General features: G+C 36.0%; 1 protein-coding gene and 1 long non-coding RNA gene across 2 annotated transcripts in view; one reads left to right on the top strand and one right to left on the bottom strand.

Moving 5' to 3' along the window:
- The window catches only part of LOC138704942 (histone H3-like centromeric protein A), a 105074-nt gene extending 98567 nt beyond the window's left edge, over positions 1 to 6507 (top strand). Inside the window, exon 5 of the mRNA XM_069833394.1 lies at positions 5455 to 6507. Within this exon, the coding sequence (XP_069689495.1) occupies positions 5455 to 5464 (10 nt within the window). The 3' untranslated portion in view covers positions 5465 to 6507. The remainder of the gene's footprint in view (positions 1 to 5454) is intronic.
- The window catches only part of LOC138704943 (uncharacterized), a 130268-nt gene that overhangs the window by 89630 nt on the left and 23282 nt on the right, over positions 1 to 17356 (bottom strand). The window lies entirely within an intron of this gene.

Genomic DNA, 17356 nt, shown 5'->3' with positions numbered 1-17356 from the left:
TCTTAATGTTACATATTGCATCAAAAGCATTACTGAAGTCAATAAAAATGTTATATAGATCAATATTAAATTCATGGCATTTCTCAAATATTTGTTTAACTATAAATATATTATCTATAGTTGATCTGTTAGCTCAGAAACCCATTTGATAGTCGTCCAGTTTGTTTTCTATTATTTTAACAAGTCTTTGTTTTAATATAATGGCATATATTTTATATGTTATATTTAATAACTTTATTGGTCTGTAGTTGCTACACATTAATCTATCTTCTTTTTTATTTATTTATTTATTTATTTATTTATTTATTTATTTATTCTGGTGTAGTTAAGACCATCAGGCCTTCTCTTCCACAACACCAGGAATACAAATACAATAATATAAATAAACAGAAATAAATACACTATAATATACAAAGTAAAGCTGCTCAGGAAATAAAGAGAGAGAAAAAAAACACTATAAACAAAGTAAAGCCACACAAAAATATACAGGTTGCAGTCACACAAACTTTAAATGAGTGATTAAGTATCATAATTAATTCCATCCTAACTAATTAACTAACATAAACAAGAAACTTGCAATTTTAATCTAGGTTAAAAAGAAAAAAAAAACACAAATCAATACTTCTAGCAATACCTAAAAAACATTAACTAAGACAAAATTTTCCAATTTAATTTTGAATTGTGATAAAGTCCGGCAGTCCCTGACATCATTAGGTAACGAATTCCAGAGGCGAGGTATTTCTACAGTATAGGAAGATGAGTATAAAGACGTTCTATGATGAGGGATAGAAAGAAGTGCTTGATGTCGGTTTCGAAGAGTTGTAAGAAATTGAAAGCGCGATAACAGATATTTCGGAGTAGAAGTATGCATGATTCTAAACAGAAGAGACAGTGAATGTATTGTTCTTCGTTCCTTCAGACGCACCCATGAAAGTAACTGGAGGGAAGGTGTTTTAAAGATTGGGCAGATGATTCCTTCATTCCATTGTGTTGGTAACTTCTCTTCTTCCCATATCTTTGTCATCAATTTATGCAGTTCTTGTTTGAGCATTCTTCTACCGTATTTTATCAAATTCGGTGGGATGTTGTCTGATCCAGGAGCTTTATTTGTTTTCAGATTGTTAATTATATGACATATAAAACTTGGTGAGGATGCTTGTTGATCAGTATCTGTTTCCATTCCTAAAATTTGTGTTGTTTCTGTTTCATTAGTATTTATATTAAGGAGTGTCTGGAAGTGGGGTCATTTCATACAAAATTTAAAAATTTGTAACGTCAAGTTCTGGATTTTTTCAATATTCTAGTAAATGAATGTCATAATACTAAATAGTGAAATGGCCTAATATGAACTTCATCTCACCAATGGTTGAAAAGTAATGAAGGGTGAAATATTCGGGGAGTTGATATGTAGACTATTGTTAAAAATATTATTAAAATGACATGCTTCATTGTATCAACGTAAAAATTGTGCCAATACAATGATGTCTCTATATATTCAAACTTACTTCTGAGTTATGGATTTTTACTTTGAGCATGTATTAAAACTTACAGTAAAATAAAGAAATGTTAATATTTTAAAATCGAATATTTTTTTTTTCCATGCTCTATTTTTTACGGTGAGATAAACAATTTCTTAATCTATTACAAAAATTTTATGATGGGATCTCAAATACTTTGGGAAATATTAAATAAACCAGAATTGCAAATATTGCCCATTAAGGATCAGTCGCGTGCAGTGTATTACGTCACGCGCTCATACCAGACATCCACATCTGTGCTTAGCGATCAATATGACAAATGCCAGCTGTTACAACATCAGCTCAACGGTACGCTAATAGATTCCCCCCCCCCCCCCGTTATAATCTCAGCGCAACTTTTTCCTCTCAGTTTAGACGGCAGTTTTGATCTATTCTGTCATTGTAAGTTGTAAATGTTCAATATGCCTAAATTAAAGACGAAAGGTTGGTGGAGTCATCTGTGGTGTTGCAACACTTTCGGACTTTAAAAATATTCGTCATAAGTCTGTAAAAGGAAAGTGACAAGTAGCATGTGTAAAAAGGTCCCGCATTTAGTGGTAGGTGATGCTATTTGAGAACGCTTTTGCATAAGATTTCAAAAATTGAAATAATTAGTGAAGTTGTTGGGACTGAAAGTAAGGTCGACAAATGAACAAGCGAAGAAGAATGTTTACAAACAGAGACGGGAAATTCAACAAGTGAAGAAGCATATGCTCCTGAACGTAAGGAACTATAAATGTATCTATCCGAAATATTGACGTCATTGTTGCAGAGAAATTTAGTACAAGGAATGGACGACAACTGACAGGGCCAATATGATTTTAGTGAAAAGTGACTGTGTAAATTTCATTAATAACTTCATTGGTTGGCTTAAAAAATTCAACATACTGTACACAACTTCATTGCAAAGTCCCAAGCAAATTATTTGAAGTGGCTGAAAAATGGAATAAAGCCCGGTGAGTTCATTATCATTGGTGATTTTTCAGAGAATTACAGTTTCATTATTCAGGATGCTACACAAGGTCATCACTTGAGTACTTCTCAAGCAACAATACACCCTTCACAGTATATTACAGAAATTCAATTTGTGATAATTTAGAAAACCTTTGTTTTTCAGTAATGTCGGAATGCTTAGTTCACGGTAGTGCAACAGTTCATGTTTTTCAAAAGGAAAATGATAGAACATCTGAAACAAAACACATACCGAAATACCTAAAATATATGATTTCAGTGATGGAGCAGCTAGCGAATACAAGAACGAAAAAACTCCGTTAATCTACTCAATCATGAACACGATTTTCAAATACCTGCGGAGTGGCATTTCTTTGGAACTAGTCACGGTAAAGGGCCCAGTGACAGTGTAAGGGGTACAATCAAGTGACTCGCTGCAAAAGCCAGGAACTCTAATTTCGACTCCTAAAGGACTGTATGATTGGTCAAAATGCAATATACAGGGAATTATTGTCATTCACATCCATTGACAAACATGAAGAAGTAGTTACAAAATCTAAATCCTCAAAGATTTACTAGCCTCAAGACTGTTCCCGGAACAAGAAATGTTCATTGTGTGGTTCCAGTTAATGGAAAGTTAGCAATAAAACCTTGTTCTGCTTCATCAGAAGTTCCGAAACTACAATTGAAATCAGACGTGTGATGCGCACCAGTCGTCAACGCAGAAACGCTTCTCGCACTGACCAGCAGCAGTGTTGGCACATGGCGCAGCGACATAGATCACCCTTTACACGGTGAATTGTTTTAATTTATAACTTCCTTATTTTTGAAGATCCCATTATAAAAATTTGACAGCCTAATGAAAATGCTCAGTAAATTTTCATTTATTTTTTTTATTTCAATTGAAGTATTCGATTTTATGTAATGGCGTTTTTTTTTAAATATATTTTTTAATTTCTTTAAACACAATTTTCAGAGCTACACTGAATTATAGTATCTTAATAACCTATTTTATAAGCTATCTAATGATATCTTAAAAAAAATTGTAATGTTTCTTATGGTCAGAAAACAAATTTAAAATAGAGCTATGTGCTCAAATAAAAATATTATAACTGCCCATTACATTTAAATGGTAGCTGTCGCAAACATAATTTTGTACATGATTAATATATACGACATAAAGAGTTGAATGTACAATTTTTAACAAATTTGGAGTCCACACCTGTGGAGTAACGGTCAGCGTGTCTGGCCGCGAAACCAGGTGGCCCGGGTTCGATTCCCGGTCGGGGCAAGTTACCTGGTTGAGGTTTTTCTGGGTTTTCCCTCAACCCAATATGAGCAAATGCTGGGTAACTTTCGGTGTTGGACCCCAGACTCATTTCACCGGCATTATCACCTTCATCCCATTCAGACGCTAAATAACCTAAGCTGTTGATAAAGCGTCGTAAAATAACCTACTAAAAAAAAGACAAATTTGGAGATAATGTTTTTCGTCATACTATTTTGCATGGAATTACCCAGTGTTTCTTCCATCTATCCAGTACCTCAGATGGTTGCATAAGTATGTTGCCATCAGAACTTTTACATATGGGATTCACACTTTCCTGGCAACCTCTTCAAAAAATTTTCTTGTTTCGTTCTTTCTGGAGTTTTCTTCAATATCGATGATCTTCTCATTTAACTTTTTTTTTTCTCGTTTCTACATATTTTATTAGCTTCCTTCCTTTTTTGATTATAAATATCATTACTAGCTCTTGTCTTATTATGCAATGCTCTCATTCTTGCGTAATTTTTTTCAGTTATATTCCTACAATCTTCATTCCACCACTCGTTTCTTTGTTTCTTCTCTTCCTTACCAATTGTTTCATTTGCCGCTTCATCTATTGCTTTTTTAATTCCTTCCCATTTGTTATTAACAACCTGTTCTTCTGGTAGGCCTTTAAGATTTTCAAACACCTTTGTTCTATATTGTTTAATTTTCTGTTATTGTATATCTTTAGCAGTTTTTGATTCATGATGACTTTAACTAAAAAGTGATCAGAATCAATATTTGGACTCCTCAAACTTCTTACGTCCTCTATAAGATCTTTTTTCGTATTATTAATTATAACGTGGTCTATTTGGTTTACAGTGTTGTGGTCAGGTGAGATCCAAATACCTTTGCATATCCTTTTATGCTGGAATTGTGTACTCATTATTATTAAATCATTCACTGTTGCTAATTGACATAATAGTTAACCATTTTCATTAGTTTTTTCATGCAGTGTATGTTCACAAGTGACGTGTCTATATATTAATTCTCTTCCTAGTTGCGCGTTGAAATCTCCCAAGATCACAAGTGTGTCACTTCCAGGCACTCCCTTAAGTTACTTCCAATGTTTTTGTCTTCTGTTGGTGCATATGCACTTATTAAGGTAATCTTGTTATATTTGCTCCTGATTCTTAATTTACACATTCTTTCATTGAAATGTTTAAAATCCATTATGCTATTTTGTAACTTTTTGAAAACTGAACCACTATAATATAGAGTAAAATATTTTTTATTTATTATGCCATTTCCATTCCATCTAATTTCTTGCAATGCTATTATATCTAATTTGGTCTGAGTTATTTGTTCTACTAGTTCTTGCATTTTTCCCGGTTTTAGAAGAGTAGTTACAGCTGGCGCCAGCGTTTTTGGCGTCTGTCCTAGATATATAGTGCCCAGTTTGTGAGCATGTTGCTAGTGTAGCTGAGAATGGTACCACTTCCTATACACGTCACATCAGCCATTTGCCGAACACAGTTGTCAGACTGGGCAAATGTAAAACACTCGCACTTAACGTTCCCATTACTTATTTCACACGCCAAAAACGGTGATGCGGACTGTACATTCCATGTTCCAATATTTAATTTACTCGTGTTCCTTTGTGCTCGTCTTAGTCCGATTCCATTTTTCCATCCAGCATTCACTTCTTGAGACTTTTTAGCAAATTCTTTTTTACAGTGATAGGTAGCTGGCCTAACGACCAACCCCCAACCTGGAGGGCCAGGGACTCTGCTGTAGGGGTTACCATTCCTTAGCATTGGTTTCCCAATTAGGCGCCTTTGGATCTTCCCTGGGGAGATTGCTGGTTCTTCAGATGTGTACCTGAGTTTTTGTAGATATCTTTCCAATGCATGAGAATATCTCACAGGTTTATCAACCAGTCAAGAAACTCACCGGATTACCATGTGCTTTTTTTATCGACTAGCCAAGTCTAGATCCGCCATGTACAGTATAAGCAGGGTCACCACCTCTTGTAGGATGTGGCTCTTCACCACGCATGGACAGTCTTGACTATAGCATCCTCGGCAAACAGATCTTGCAATTGCCTCCGCTTAGCCCTGGGTAGATGAGGACCAGTGTTGGGTCAACCCCAAACAAAGGTACCCATTGGTAGTTTTACTATTCTTTGGAAAACTTAAGAGTGTTAAAATTAAATTCATACTAGAAATCTTATTTGTGTGTGTCTGTGTGTGTATTTTTGCATTTGTATTTTGTGTTTGTATCTAATGAGGAACCTATAATCTGTAATAGATTGTACAGGGAATGAATACAATACAATATTACCTCTATCAATCTTTTATGGCGGGAAAAAAAAATATTAAATAAAACTCTATTTCTGCCAATAGACGACACCATTAGCTGAAACTTCGCCAATCTGAAAAAATTCCATTCTTGAAGCTAATGGTGTCGTCTATCAGCAGGAATACAGTGTCATTTGATTTCTGTATTTTTTCCCACCATAGAATATAAAGTACCTACATTTTTCATCTGAAACTCTGATCAGAGTGTTTGCTGAAAGACTGTAACTTTTGAGTCATTATAGGATTACACCCTTCCTGCAAAAAAATTGTTTCATGTCTTATGAGGAGACGCATGTATTTTTACTTATTAAATTCTTCTTGCTAAAACGTATGAATATTGCTTTGGATTCTAATGAAATTATTGAATTATAAATAGAGAAGATTGTTGTAAGATCTTTAATAAATAAATAAAAAGCAAAATTGCAATGTTGTATGCTTCTGAATGTCTCATACAGAGGAATGAGAAGATGACTTATTCGTATAGATCAGGGCTGGGCACCAAGAGCGAATTCTACTCTTTCATGGGGAGCCATATGATTTCTCTTCAACCCCTTTCTTCCCTGTCGAACACAGCGCAGTGTTGATGCAGTGATAGATGAATATTAAGCATCCCAGTGGATTCGTCCCCAGTGCCCAGCCCTGGTACAGATAAAGAAGAATCTCAAAATTAGCCATAACAGCTCACCACCCAGGTAAGATATTTATTCTTACTTTGACTGTTATTATTAATAATTAATCATAATTCTTACAGTACATACGTAGTAAAGAATTAAAGTTCACTCACTTCTATCATTTGACAATACTGGACAAAAGTAAGCAAGTGTGTGTGGGGGAAGGAGAGAATGGTGAGACTGTCCGCTGGAGAGAGCTCATGGTATACATGGTAGAAGATGGAAAGAGTTATTCTGGCAAAATTTTCTATAAATACGGATTTGATGATGAATGCTCTACTCTATACCGGGGACAGAACAACTAGAGGCTTCAGTGACGTCACTACAGAAGAACACACACACAGCAGAATTGTTCGTTGCACAACAAACTGAAAACGTTGACCACTTACTTTCGCTGATCCGCTGCGGTCTCAATATAATAACTTCTGTTGAGAAAATGTTTTGCAGCTGAATGGTACCATACCTGCTAGTGTGGGAGGAGGGGGTGGTCGGACCGCTTAAAAGTAACCGTCTCCAAGCTTCTAGATGTTCTGTCCCAGGTATACATAAGAACATGTTTAATAGAGAGCTTCCCTTGGGTTACTGCAGACACTCAGGTATAGCACCAGATAAAATGAAATGAACCTCATCCATATACATCACAATTTCTATTCTTTTCCATTTCGGGTTATAATGATGACAGTCTTCTTGACATATATATCAAACCTTATCTCAAGGAATACTGTGTAAAGTTATCATAAGACCAGTAGCCAAATATGCTTCAGAGGCCTGGACACTGAGCAACGCAGATAGACTCATTGTGATTGTTTGTAAGAATTCTCAGATGCTTCTTCGGACCAGTACATGATAAGGGGCTGTGGAAACGAAGATACAATCATGAAATCTACAATCTTTATAATGAACCAGACATAGTAACATGTATTAAAATCAACAGATTAAGTTGGGTTGGTCATCTCGTGAAAATGGAGGAGGATCATCTAACAAGGAGGCTGTTAATGGTAAAGCCAGATGGAACGAGAAGAGGAAGACCAAAGCTAAGATGAGAGGAAGGGATTGTAAGTGGTTGTAAAACACTGGGAATAAAGAATTGAAAAATGCTGGCAGTAAATAGGAATGGAAAGTGATTCTTAGGAAGGCTAGGGCCCACATCGGACATTGGGCTGTAGAATAGCAATGTTTATACAGGATGAAAAGTAATTAAACGGACAAACTCCGTCATATTGTGCTGTGAGGCACTATTTCGCGAGAACACCAGATCTTAATAATAATAATAATAATAATGGTTTATTTAACCTGGCAGAGTTAAGGCCATATGGCCTTCTCTAACACTCAACCAGGAGTAAAACTGCGTTACAAAAAAGACTACAATTTTACACACAAAACTGAATAAGATGATAATGTAATCTAAACAAGTAAGTAGTAATCAGACATAATATATAACATACAGAAAGAAAGGAAAAAGCATAATAAAATGTGAACAGCAGGTCAAAATAAATTAGACAAACAAAGTATAAAAAATAACACAATTATTGATAATAATAATAGTAATAAAATAGTGAAGTACAAAGCATACAATGAATACAATATTTTTAAGTACACACAGTAAGGAAAAGTATAATTATATATAGCTCAAGTTATCACATTATAGATATGCCATTATCGGGAAATATGAAAATAAAATGACCAAATAAGTTAAATATCACTAGAACATTAAAAAATGTGAATACATGGAAACATGCAATACAACACATGTCATAATAGTAAGTTAGTTTGGCAACTCTTCATAAGATAATTTACTAACTTGGATTTGAAAGATTTCAGTGTTCGTCAGCCCTTGACCTCAGGCGGCAGAGAGTTCCAGTGACGAGAGCTAGTAACAGTGACTTTTATTTAACAATAATGTGACTTTTTATTTCTCACTTTAATCACACACCCGTCAACAATGGGTATTCCACTCAACACAGTAGTCGTTATTGCACTCCACAGAGCAACAATGACAATTCACGTGTATTATTGAGAATAACAATGTACTCTTAATTTCAACTAATGTTCACAAAGCACTATGTATAGAACAAAACTGTCAGTTCAAAGTTCGTTCGCCTTGGCTAGTCCTAGATCACTCAGGTTCACTGTACGTCGAACCCAAGACTTTCAGATAAAGTTCACTGCACTTCGAACCGCATACTTTCAGATACAGTTCATTGCACTTCGAATCCAAGATTTCTGGGCGCGTTGCCTTCGCCTGGATGCTTCCACAGTTACTCAAGTTCACTGCACCTCGAACTGAGATCCACGGATACGTCTCCGCTAACTAGCTCTCTCGCAGCTGACTTATCAACAATATAGCCTATAATAAGATTTATAGCAGTTTTCTGCATAGTGTTCGCGTGCTTTTTAATGTAATAAGCCTATTCGCCTCCGTGAGAAACACCAAAATACGAAGGACACACAGTACAGTGAACACTATAAATTTTGGAACCGGACTGCAATAGTTTCACTATCTGACGATGAATGTATGTTTAAACATAGTTCACTAAACTATAAAATGCAGCAATTGTATGTCTATGTTATTAGTGTAAAATACGACATCAAAACATTATCTTTCTTGCCACTCAACGCACCTAAAATACACAATGTTTACTAATTGCGAGAACAGCGACTAGGGAACGAAACGGAATAATCAACAGTGCGGTGAACTAGAAGAAGTATTATTTTGCGAGTTTAGTTGCCTTACGGCTACTTACTAAATATCCGCGGGTTATCTCTTTGTTTATAATGTTACCATTTGAGTCAATATATAAATAAAAATATCGGCTAATAGGAAATACTACTAATTTGTTTAAATATGTTCAAGGCTAATATCAGTAAAATCTGGATTTTTGTCAATCCCGCCTCGCTTTAATCGGGACTCAACCAGGAAGTTGGGAGAATCCCGCCTAATTGGGATACCCGGCAATCCTGGCTGTCAGACATAGGTATTGTGGTCAGACTTACATCATTTTCATAGGAACTCTGAATGTGAACATTCATAACCATGGTTAAAAAAAGAATTAATATGTCAACTTTTTAATTCAATCTGTAGGTTAAACTGCTGTATGAAGTAAAAAAAAGTAGTAGCAGTAGCAGCACCAGGAATAGTAGTATCGGTAGTAGTAATAATAGCAGTAGCAGCAGCAGCAACAGCATAAGAAAATGTTTAATTAATCCGTAACTAAGACAAGAAATACTTTCAATCAGTTGTATTAGAAAATTAACTTTTTATCATTTATGCAGTTTCTGTATCTTTACGTTCGATGAATAATTTTATTATTCATGTATGCACTGAAACAACAGCTGTTCGAAGAAAATGAATGATATGGCGTGAGTGAAGGACAATAACAATGTATAATAACTTAGTTTGAAAGGTAACTATTATCTTCGAAATGAGTTGAACACAATGAATGCTTCATTGTATGGTAGAAATTCTCTCTGCGGATTGCACCTATCCACTTTCGGTTAAGGGAATCTTTACTCAGAGGAAACTTGAAGCATAAAGTCACATGGCAAGTACAATAGTTTGTCTTCTGTAACATAATAAGGAGAAAAAATAGTCGTAGAAATTAAGGACTAACTAACCAGTGAAATATAACATTCCTTCATTCTTTATCGTTACATCCCTGTGCATTGCTGCAATAAAAAGCAGCACACGAAAGAACCATACTTATTCAGCTCTACCAAACAAATGGCCCCTCTTCGGCTGTTCAATTTGGGAGCGAGCCCCTACCACGCCGTAGCGGAGAAGTGAGAAATATGTTCCCAAATTGAAGCAACAGAAAGCCGCCATTTGTTAGGTAGAAAATGCGTTGGATTTCGAAACCGCTATTTGAATACGTGTTGTATTGCATATCCGAAAGCTAAATGTTTCTGTTCAAAGGAATAATACTTCCTTTGCAATACTTTTAATACCGTGTTTCTGCTGTCAGCAGAGTTGCTAGGTTTTCTCCGAGGGAAGTCGGGATATCAGAAGCTAACCTAAGACATTAAACTTGTCAACAATTTAGCCTATCATAAGATTTATAGCAGTTTTCTGCACAGTGTTCACGTGCTTTTTAATGTAATAGGCCTATTCGCCTCCGTGAGAAACACTAAAATACGAAGGACACACAGTATAGTGAACACTACAATACTGTAATTTTTTCTTTTACTAACCGCGAATAGCCTATGTTTTAACAATTTGATAGTAAATTAATTTTGGAACCGGTACTGCAACAGTTTCACTATCTGACGATGAATCCATGTTTAAACATAGTTCACTAAACTATAAAACGCAGCAATTGTATGTCTCTGTTATTAGTGAAAAGTACGATATCAAAACGCTATCTTTCTTGCCACTCAACGCATTTAAAACACACAATGTTTACTAATTGCGAGAACAGTGACTAGGGACCGGAACGGAATAATCAACAATGCGGTAGAACTAGAAGAAGTATTATTTTAAGAGTTTAGTTACCTTACGGCAATCAGCTGGGCTACCTCATAGACTTACTAAATATCCGCGGATTATCTCTATGTTTACAAAGTTACCATTTGAGTCAATATATAAATGAAAATATCGGATAATAGGAAATACAGACTAATTTGTTTAAATATGTTGAAGGCTAATATCTGTAAAATCGGGATTTTTGTCAATCCCGACTCCCTTTAATCGGAACTCAACCAGGAAATTGGGAGAATCCCGCCTAAATTGGGATACCCGACAACCCTGGGTGTCAGACATAGGTAGCTACTGTGTTCAGACTTCCATCATTTTCATAGGAACTCTGAATGTGAACATTCATAACCACGGTTAATAAAAGAAATAATATGTCAACTTTTTAATTCAATCTGTAGGTTAAACTGCTGTATGAAGTCAAAAAAGTAGTAGCAGCAGTAGCAGGAATAGTAGTAGTAATAATAGCAGTAGCAGCAGCAATAGCATAAGAAAATGTTTCACTAATCCGTAACTAAGACAGGAATTACTTTCAATCAGTTATAATAAAAATATACTGTATATTTTTATAATTTATGCAGTTTCTGTATGTTTAAGTTCGGTGAATAATTTTATTATTCATGTATGCTGTTTGAAGAAAATGAATGAGTGAAGGACAATAACAGTGTATAATAACGTAGTTTGAAAGGTAATTACTATCTTCGAAATGAGTTGAACACACTGAATGATTCAATGTAGGGTAGAAATTCTCTCTGCGGATTTCACTTTCGGTTAAGGGAATCTTTAATCAGAGGAAACTTGAAGCATAAAGAGTCACATGGCAAGTACAATAGTTTGTCTTCTGTAACATAATATGGAAAAACAATCGTCGTAGAAATTAAGGATTAACTAACCAGTGAAATATAACATTCCTTCCTTCTTTATCGTTAGATCCGTGTGCATTGCTGCAATAAAAAGCAGCACACGAAAGAACCATACTTATTCGTGGTGCACACGAAGATCAGTCTCTCTGACATGATTTTGCAACGAGTGATTCTAGCTTCATGCATATTTTGCTTGATTCTCATTATTATTATTATTATTATTATTATTATTATTATTATTATTCAGCTCTACCAAACAAATGGCCGCTCGTCGACTGTTCAGTTTGGGAATATAACACTAGCGCCAGTGAGTGGTCTAGCGGTTATTTAGTAAGTCTATGTTTGGGAGCATAACACTAGCGCCAGTGAGCGGAGTAGTATACAAAGTGGACTGACGTCAAGGGCTTCCGGGCTACCATGGGCGTGGCCAAAGGAGGGATGGGTAAGGGGGCGTGGCCAAATGAGGGATGAGGGGAAGGGGGGTGTGGCCAAAGGAGGGATAGGGGAAGGGGGGCGTGGTCAAAAGAGGGATAAGGGGAGCTGGTTTGTGATTGGTGAATGGGGATTTGCAAGCGAGCAGTGTGGAAAAGCGATTGACGAATGAGCATGGAGAGAATGTTGAAATGGAGTGGAGCTGTGAGAGGGAGGAGTTTTGGCTTCCCTATGAAAGTGAAAGCTGTGTTACATAAGATCCAAGGCAAACCTCTCGACATGTGTTGAGGTCCGTTGTTTGTAATTCACCTTGAACCAAATATGAAAGTGGAAGCGCGATGTGTTGACCTCGGCAGGGCAAGTGACAAGGTGAACAACACCTCGACACGTGTCGTGTGTTCGATGTACACCGGTTGACCTTCCGCAGCCCAGCCTGTTGAAGAGAAGGTTCAGTTGCGAAAGAGTTTCTTGCTGCATGTCACTGGTATAAAAGCGGAAGAATTCGGGTTGTATACAGTTGTATCATGGATCCATTAGCTACATTATCACGCGTTAGTATTGGGGAGTACACAAGAATAAGCAATATTGGGACGTTAATGGCGGATTTAGAAGACTTATCTGTTTTCCTCCCCAAACGGTTTACGAACTTATCTGAAGCGGTTCTCAATTAAATAACGTCTGATTCAAAGATATTGTTGGTGTACCGAGGGTTGGTGTCGATTGGCGGAGGGAGTAAAACGATCCATAAAGTGGACTTCAAAAGAAGTGAATAGCGGAGAGGTGAGTAGAAATGAATACGATTATACAAATATGTTAGAAATATGTACTATTTTAAGTTAGGTAATAAGTTGTAAATGTTGAGTTGATATGATGAGATATGGATGATGTGTTGAGATAACGCTACATGTCTCGGAACTACGAATCTAAGTAATTAGATAGCGTCACATCAGAAAACGGGTTTTGCGTAATTTGTTTTATATTTTTATGCTATACAGTAAGTGTATATGATTCTTATTAATTTTAATTTAGAATCCTAGAAGAATTTCACACGCAGTTAATATACAAGTTTCAGAAGCTGAGAATAAACGTAATTCTTTCTGCTCCTTACAACTGAATCATGGAACTGTTCACGTATCATGGTTTGAAATAATATAATTGTTCGTACGTGGATGGTTAATTAAATTCATTCCTGAATATATTTATGAATCATTAGAACTCTATATTTCCTGTGAGAAGAGTCAAAATTAGTAGCTTCAAAATTGTAGGGTACATTGCGTGGTGAACTCCTCTCCCTATTTCCTGAGAAATTAACTATTTTCCATACCGCAAATTGGGGTAAACTCGGCCGCTGAGGTAAACTTGAAAATAAAAAAGGGGAAGATTTAAACCTTAATATGACAAGTATTGATTTATGAAGTTCATTATTTTTCATTTCTTAAGAACCGATATTTCCTTTATTATTTTGAGTGACAAATAGTGCTGATATTATGGTTTAAATGTTTATGGCAAGTTCACCGCATTTTACATTACATTTCCAGTTTTCACACATAAGTTTAATTTTAACTTATCCTACCTATATAATACGTAATTTACATGCACTTACTGTTAATATGACGTAGGTGAGAACAAATAAATGAACACACAATTTTGTTGAAAAAATTGTGACTTCAATTAACTCAGAAAATGTAGGCCTAATTTTATTTTCAGAGCAGAAGTGGTGTAAGTCAAAATGGGTAATGAGGGTTAAAGTAAACATTCTGTAAAATACAGCGCAAAGTAGCAGTTAATATTGGATTTATTTAAACTATTAGTAGTCAGTGAATAGCACGAAGGATATATTAATTGCTACTTTGCGCTGTATTTTACAGAATATTTACTTTAAATCTCATTACCTAATTTTGACTTACACCACTTCTGCTCTGAACAGCTCAAATAATCACTGGGAATGTAAAATCAACACCAATAACAGTCATACAAATTATTACAGAAAAGATTGCTTTTTATATTAAATTTAAAAAGGCTCTTGAGAACTTAATACGTCTGCCACATGAATCTACACCAACACATCAGAAATCTATCGACACAGTCTGGATTTATTCAAGAAGTGAATATTTTGCAAAAGGATTACAATACTCCATGAATTCTTGAAAAATTAACACCATGATCCCTACTTGAATGCAATATAACGTTCAACTTTTGAAAAAGATATAAAAAAAACACGAATACAAAAAGTATGGAATTACTTGCATTAAAAACTGTAGATACATTATCCAAAATCGGAATGGTTACACATTTACACATATGATTTCTACAAAAAAATAATATACTGTAACAGGTATTTACTTTGTTTTTATTTAAACTCTCCTTCCTGACATACAAATAGGTAACTGATAATGATAAGTAATAATAATGTTTTATAGAACACAATACGTAGGCTACCTACAACGTGGATTATTGGTTATTCCTGAGTTATGATTTTCTCATGGTCTTTAGGGAATCTGAAGAACGACAAATTCGGAGATTTAAACTTGTTACTGCAATTTCCGTTATTGCACACATTGCGTTTAATCCGACGCATGATTAAAACGTTATTATAACATCTCGCATCCCTTTAAAGCACATGCTGGCTGAACGAGACTATGGCCAGTGCCTTGCCTGCCGCTTGGGCGCTAGTGTCGCGAATGTTGGCAGAAAAGGTGTTGAAGTTTCGTGACTGTATGTCTTAGACTGTGACGCTATCTAATTACTTAGATTCGTAGTTCCGAGACATGTAGCGTTATCTCAACACATCATCCATATCTCATCATATCAACTCAACATTTACAACTTATTACCTAACTTAAAATAGTACATATTTCTAACATATTTGTATAATCGTATTCATTTCTACTCACCTCTCCGCTATTCACTTCTTTTGAAGTCCACTTTATGGATCGTTTTACTCCCTCCGCCAATCGACACCAACCCTCGGTACACCAACAATATCTTTGAATCAGACGTTATTTAATTGAGAACCGCTTCAGATAAGTTCGTAAACCGTTTGGGGAGGAAAACAGATAAGTCTTCTAAATCCGCCATTAACGTCCCAATATTGCTTATTCTTGTGTACTCCCCAATACTAACGCGTGATAATGTAGCTAATGGATCCATGATACAACTGTATACAACCCGAATTCTTCCGCTTTTATACCAGTGACATGCAGCAAGAAACTCTTTCGCAACTGAACCTTCTCTTCAACAGGCTGGGCTGCGGAAGGTCAACCGGTGTACATCGAACACACGACACGTGTCGAGGTGTTGTTCACCTTGTCACTTGCCCTGCCGAGGTCAACACATCGCGCTTCCACTTTCATATTTGGTTCAAGGTGAATTACAAACAACGGACCTCAACACATGTCGAGAGGTTTGCCTTGGATCTTATGTAACACAGCTTTCACTTTCATAGGGAAGCCAAAACTCCTCCCTCTCACAGCTCCACTCCATTTCAACATTCTCTCCATGCTCATTCGTCAATCGCTTTTCCACACTGCTCGCTTGCAAATCCCCATTCACCAATCACAAACCAGCTCCCCTTATCCCTCTTTTGACCACGCCCCCCTTCCCCTATCCCTCCTTTGGCCACACCCCCCTTCCCCTCATCCCTCATTTGGCCACGCCCCCTTACCCATCCCTCCTTTGGCCACGCCCATGGTAGCCCGGAAGCCCTTGACGTCAGTCCACTTTGTATACTACTCCGCTCACTGGCGCTAGTGTTATGCTCCCAAACATAGACTTACTAAATAACCGCTAGACCACTCACTGGCGCTAGTGTTATATTCCCAAACTGAACAGTCGACGAGCGGCCATTTGTTTGGTAGAGCTGAATAATAATAATAATAATAATAATAATAATGAGAATCAAGCAAAATATGCATGAAGCTAGAATCACTCGTTGCAAAATCATGTCAGAGAGACTGATCTTCGTGTGCACCACGAATAAGTATGGTTCTTTCGTGTGCTGCTTTTTATTGCAGCAATGCACACGGATCTAACGATAAAGAAGGAAGGAATGTTATATTTCACTGGTTAGTTAATCCTTAATTTCTACGACGATTGTTTTTCCATATTATGTTACAGAAGACAAACTATTGTACTTGCCATGTGACTCTTTATGCTTCAAGTTTCCTCTGATTAAAGATTCCCTTAACCGAAAGTGAAATCCGCAGAGAGAATTTCTACCCTACATTGAATCATTCAGTGTGTTCAACTCATTTCGAAGATAGTAATTACCTTTCAAACTACGTTATTATACACTGTTATTGTCCTTCACTCATTCATTTTCTTCAAACAGCATACATGAATAATAAAATTATTCACCGAACTTAAACATACAGAAACTGCATAAATTATAAAAATATACAGTATATTTTTATTATAACTGATTGAAAGTAATTCCTGTCTTAGTTACGGATTAGTGAAACATTTTCTTATGCTATTGCTGCTGCTACTGCTATCATTACTACTACTATTCCTGCTACTGCTGCTACTACTTTTTTGACTTCATACAGCAGTTTAACCTACAGATTGAATTAAAAAGTTGACATATTAATTCTTTTATTAACCGTGGTTATGAATGTTCACATTCAGAGTTCCTATGAAAATGATGGAAGTCTGAACACAGTAGCTACCTATGTCTGACACCCAGGGTTGTCGGGTATCCCAATTTAGGCGGGATTCTCCCAATTTCCTGGTTGAGTTCCGATTAAAGGGAGTCGGGATTGACAAAAATCCCGATTTTACAGATATTAGCCTTCAACATATTTAAACAAATTAGTCTGTATTTCCTATTATCCGATATTTTCATTT

Source organism: Periplaneta americana, chromosome 8 (genome assembly GCF_040183065.1).
Source record: "Periplaneta americana isolate PAMFEO1 chromosome 8, P.americana_PAMFEO1_priV1, whole genome shotgun sequence".
NCBI lineage: Eukaryota > Metazoa > Arthropoda > Insecta > Blattodea > Blattidae > Periplaneta > Periplaneta americana.
Note: the sequence above shows the minus strand (reverse complement) of the source record. Positions and strands in the feature narration are given on the sequence as shown.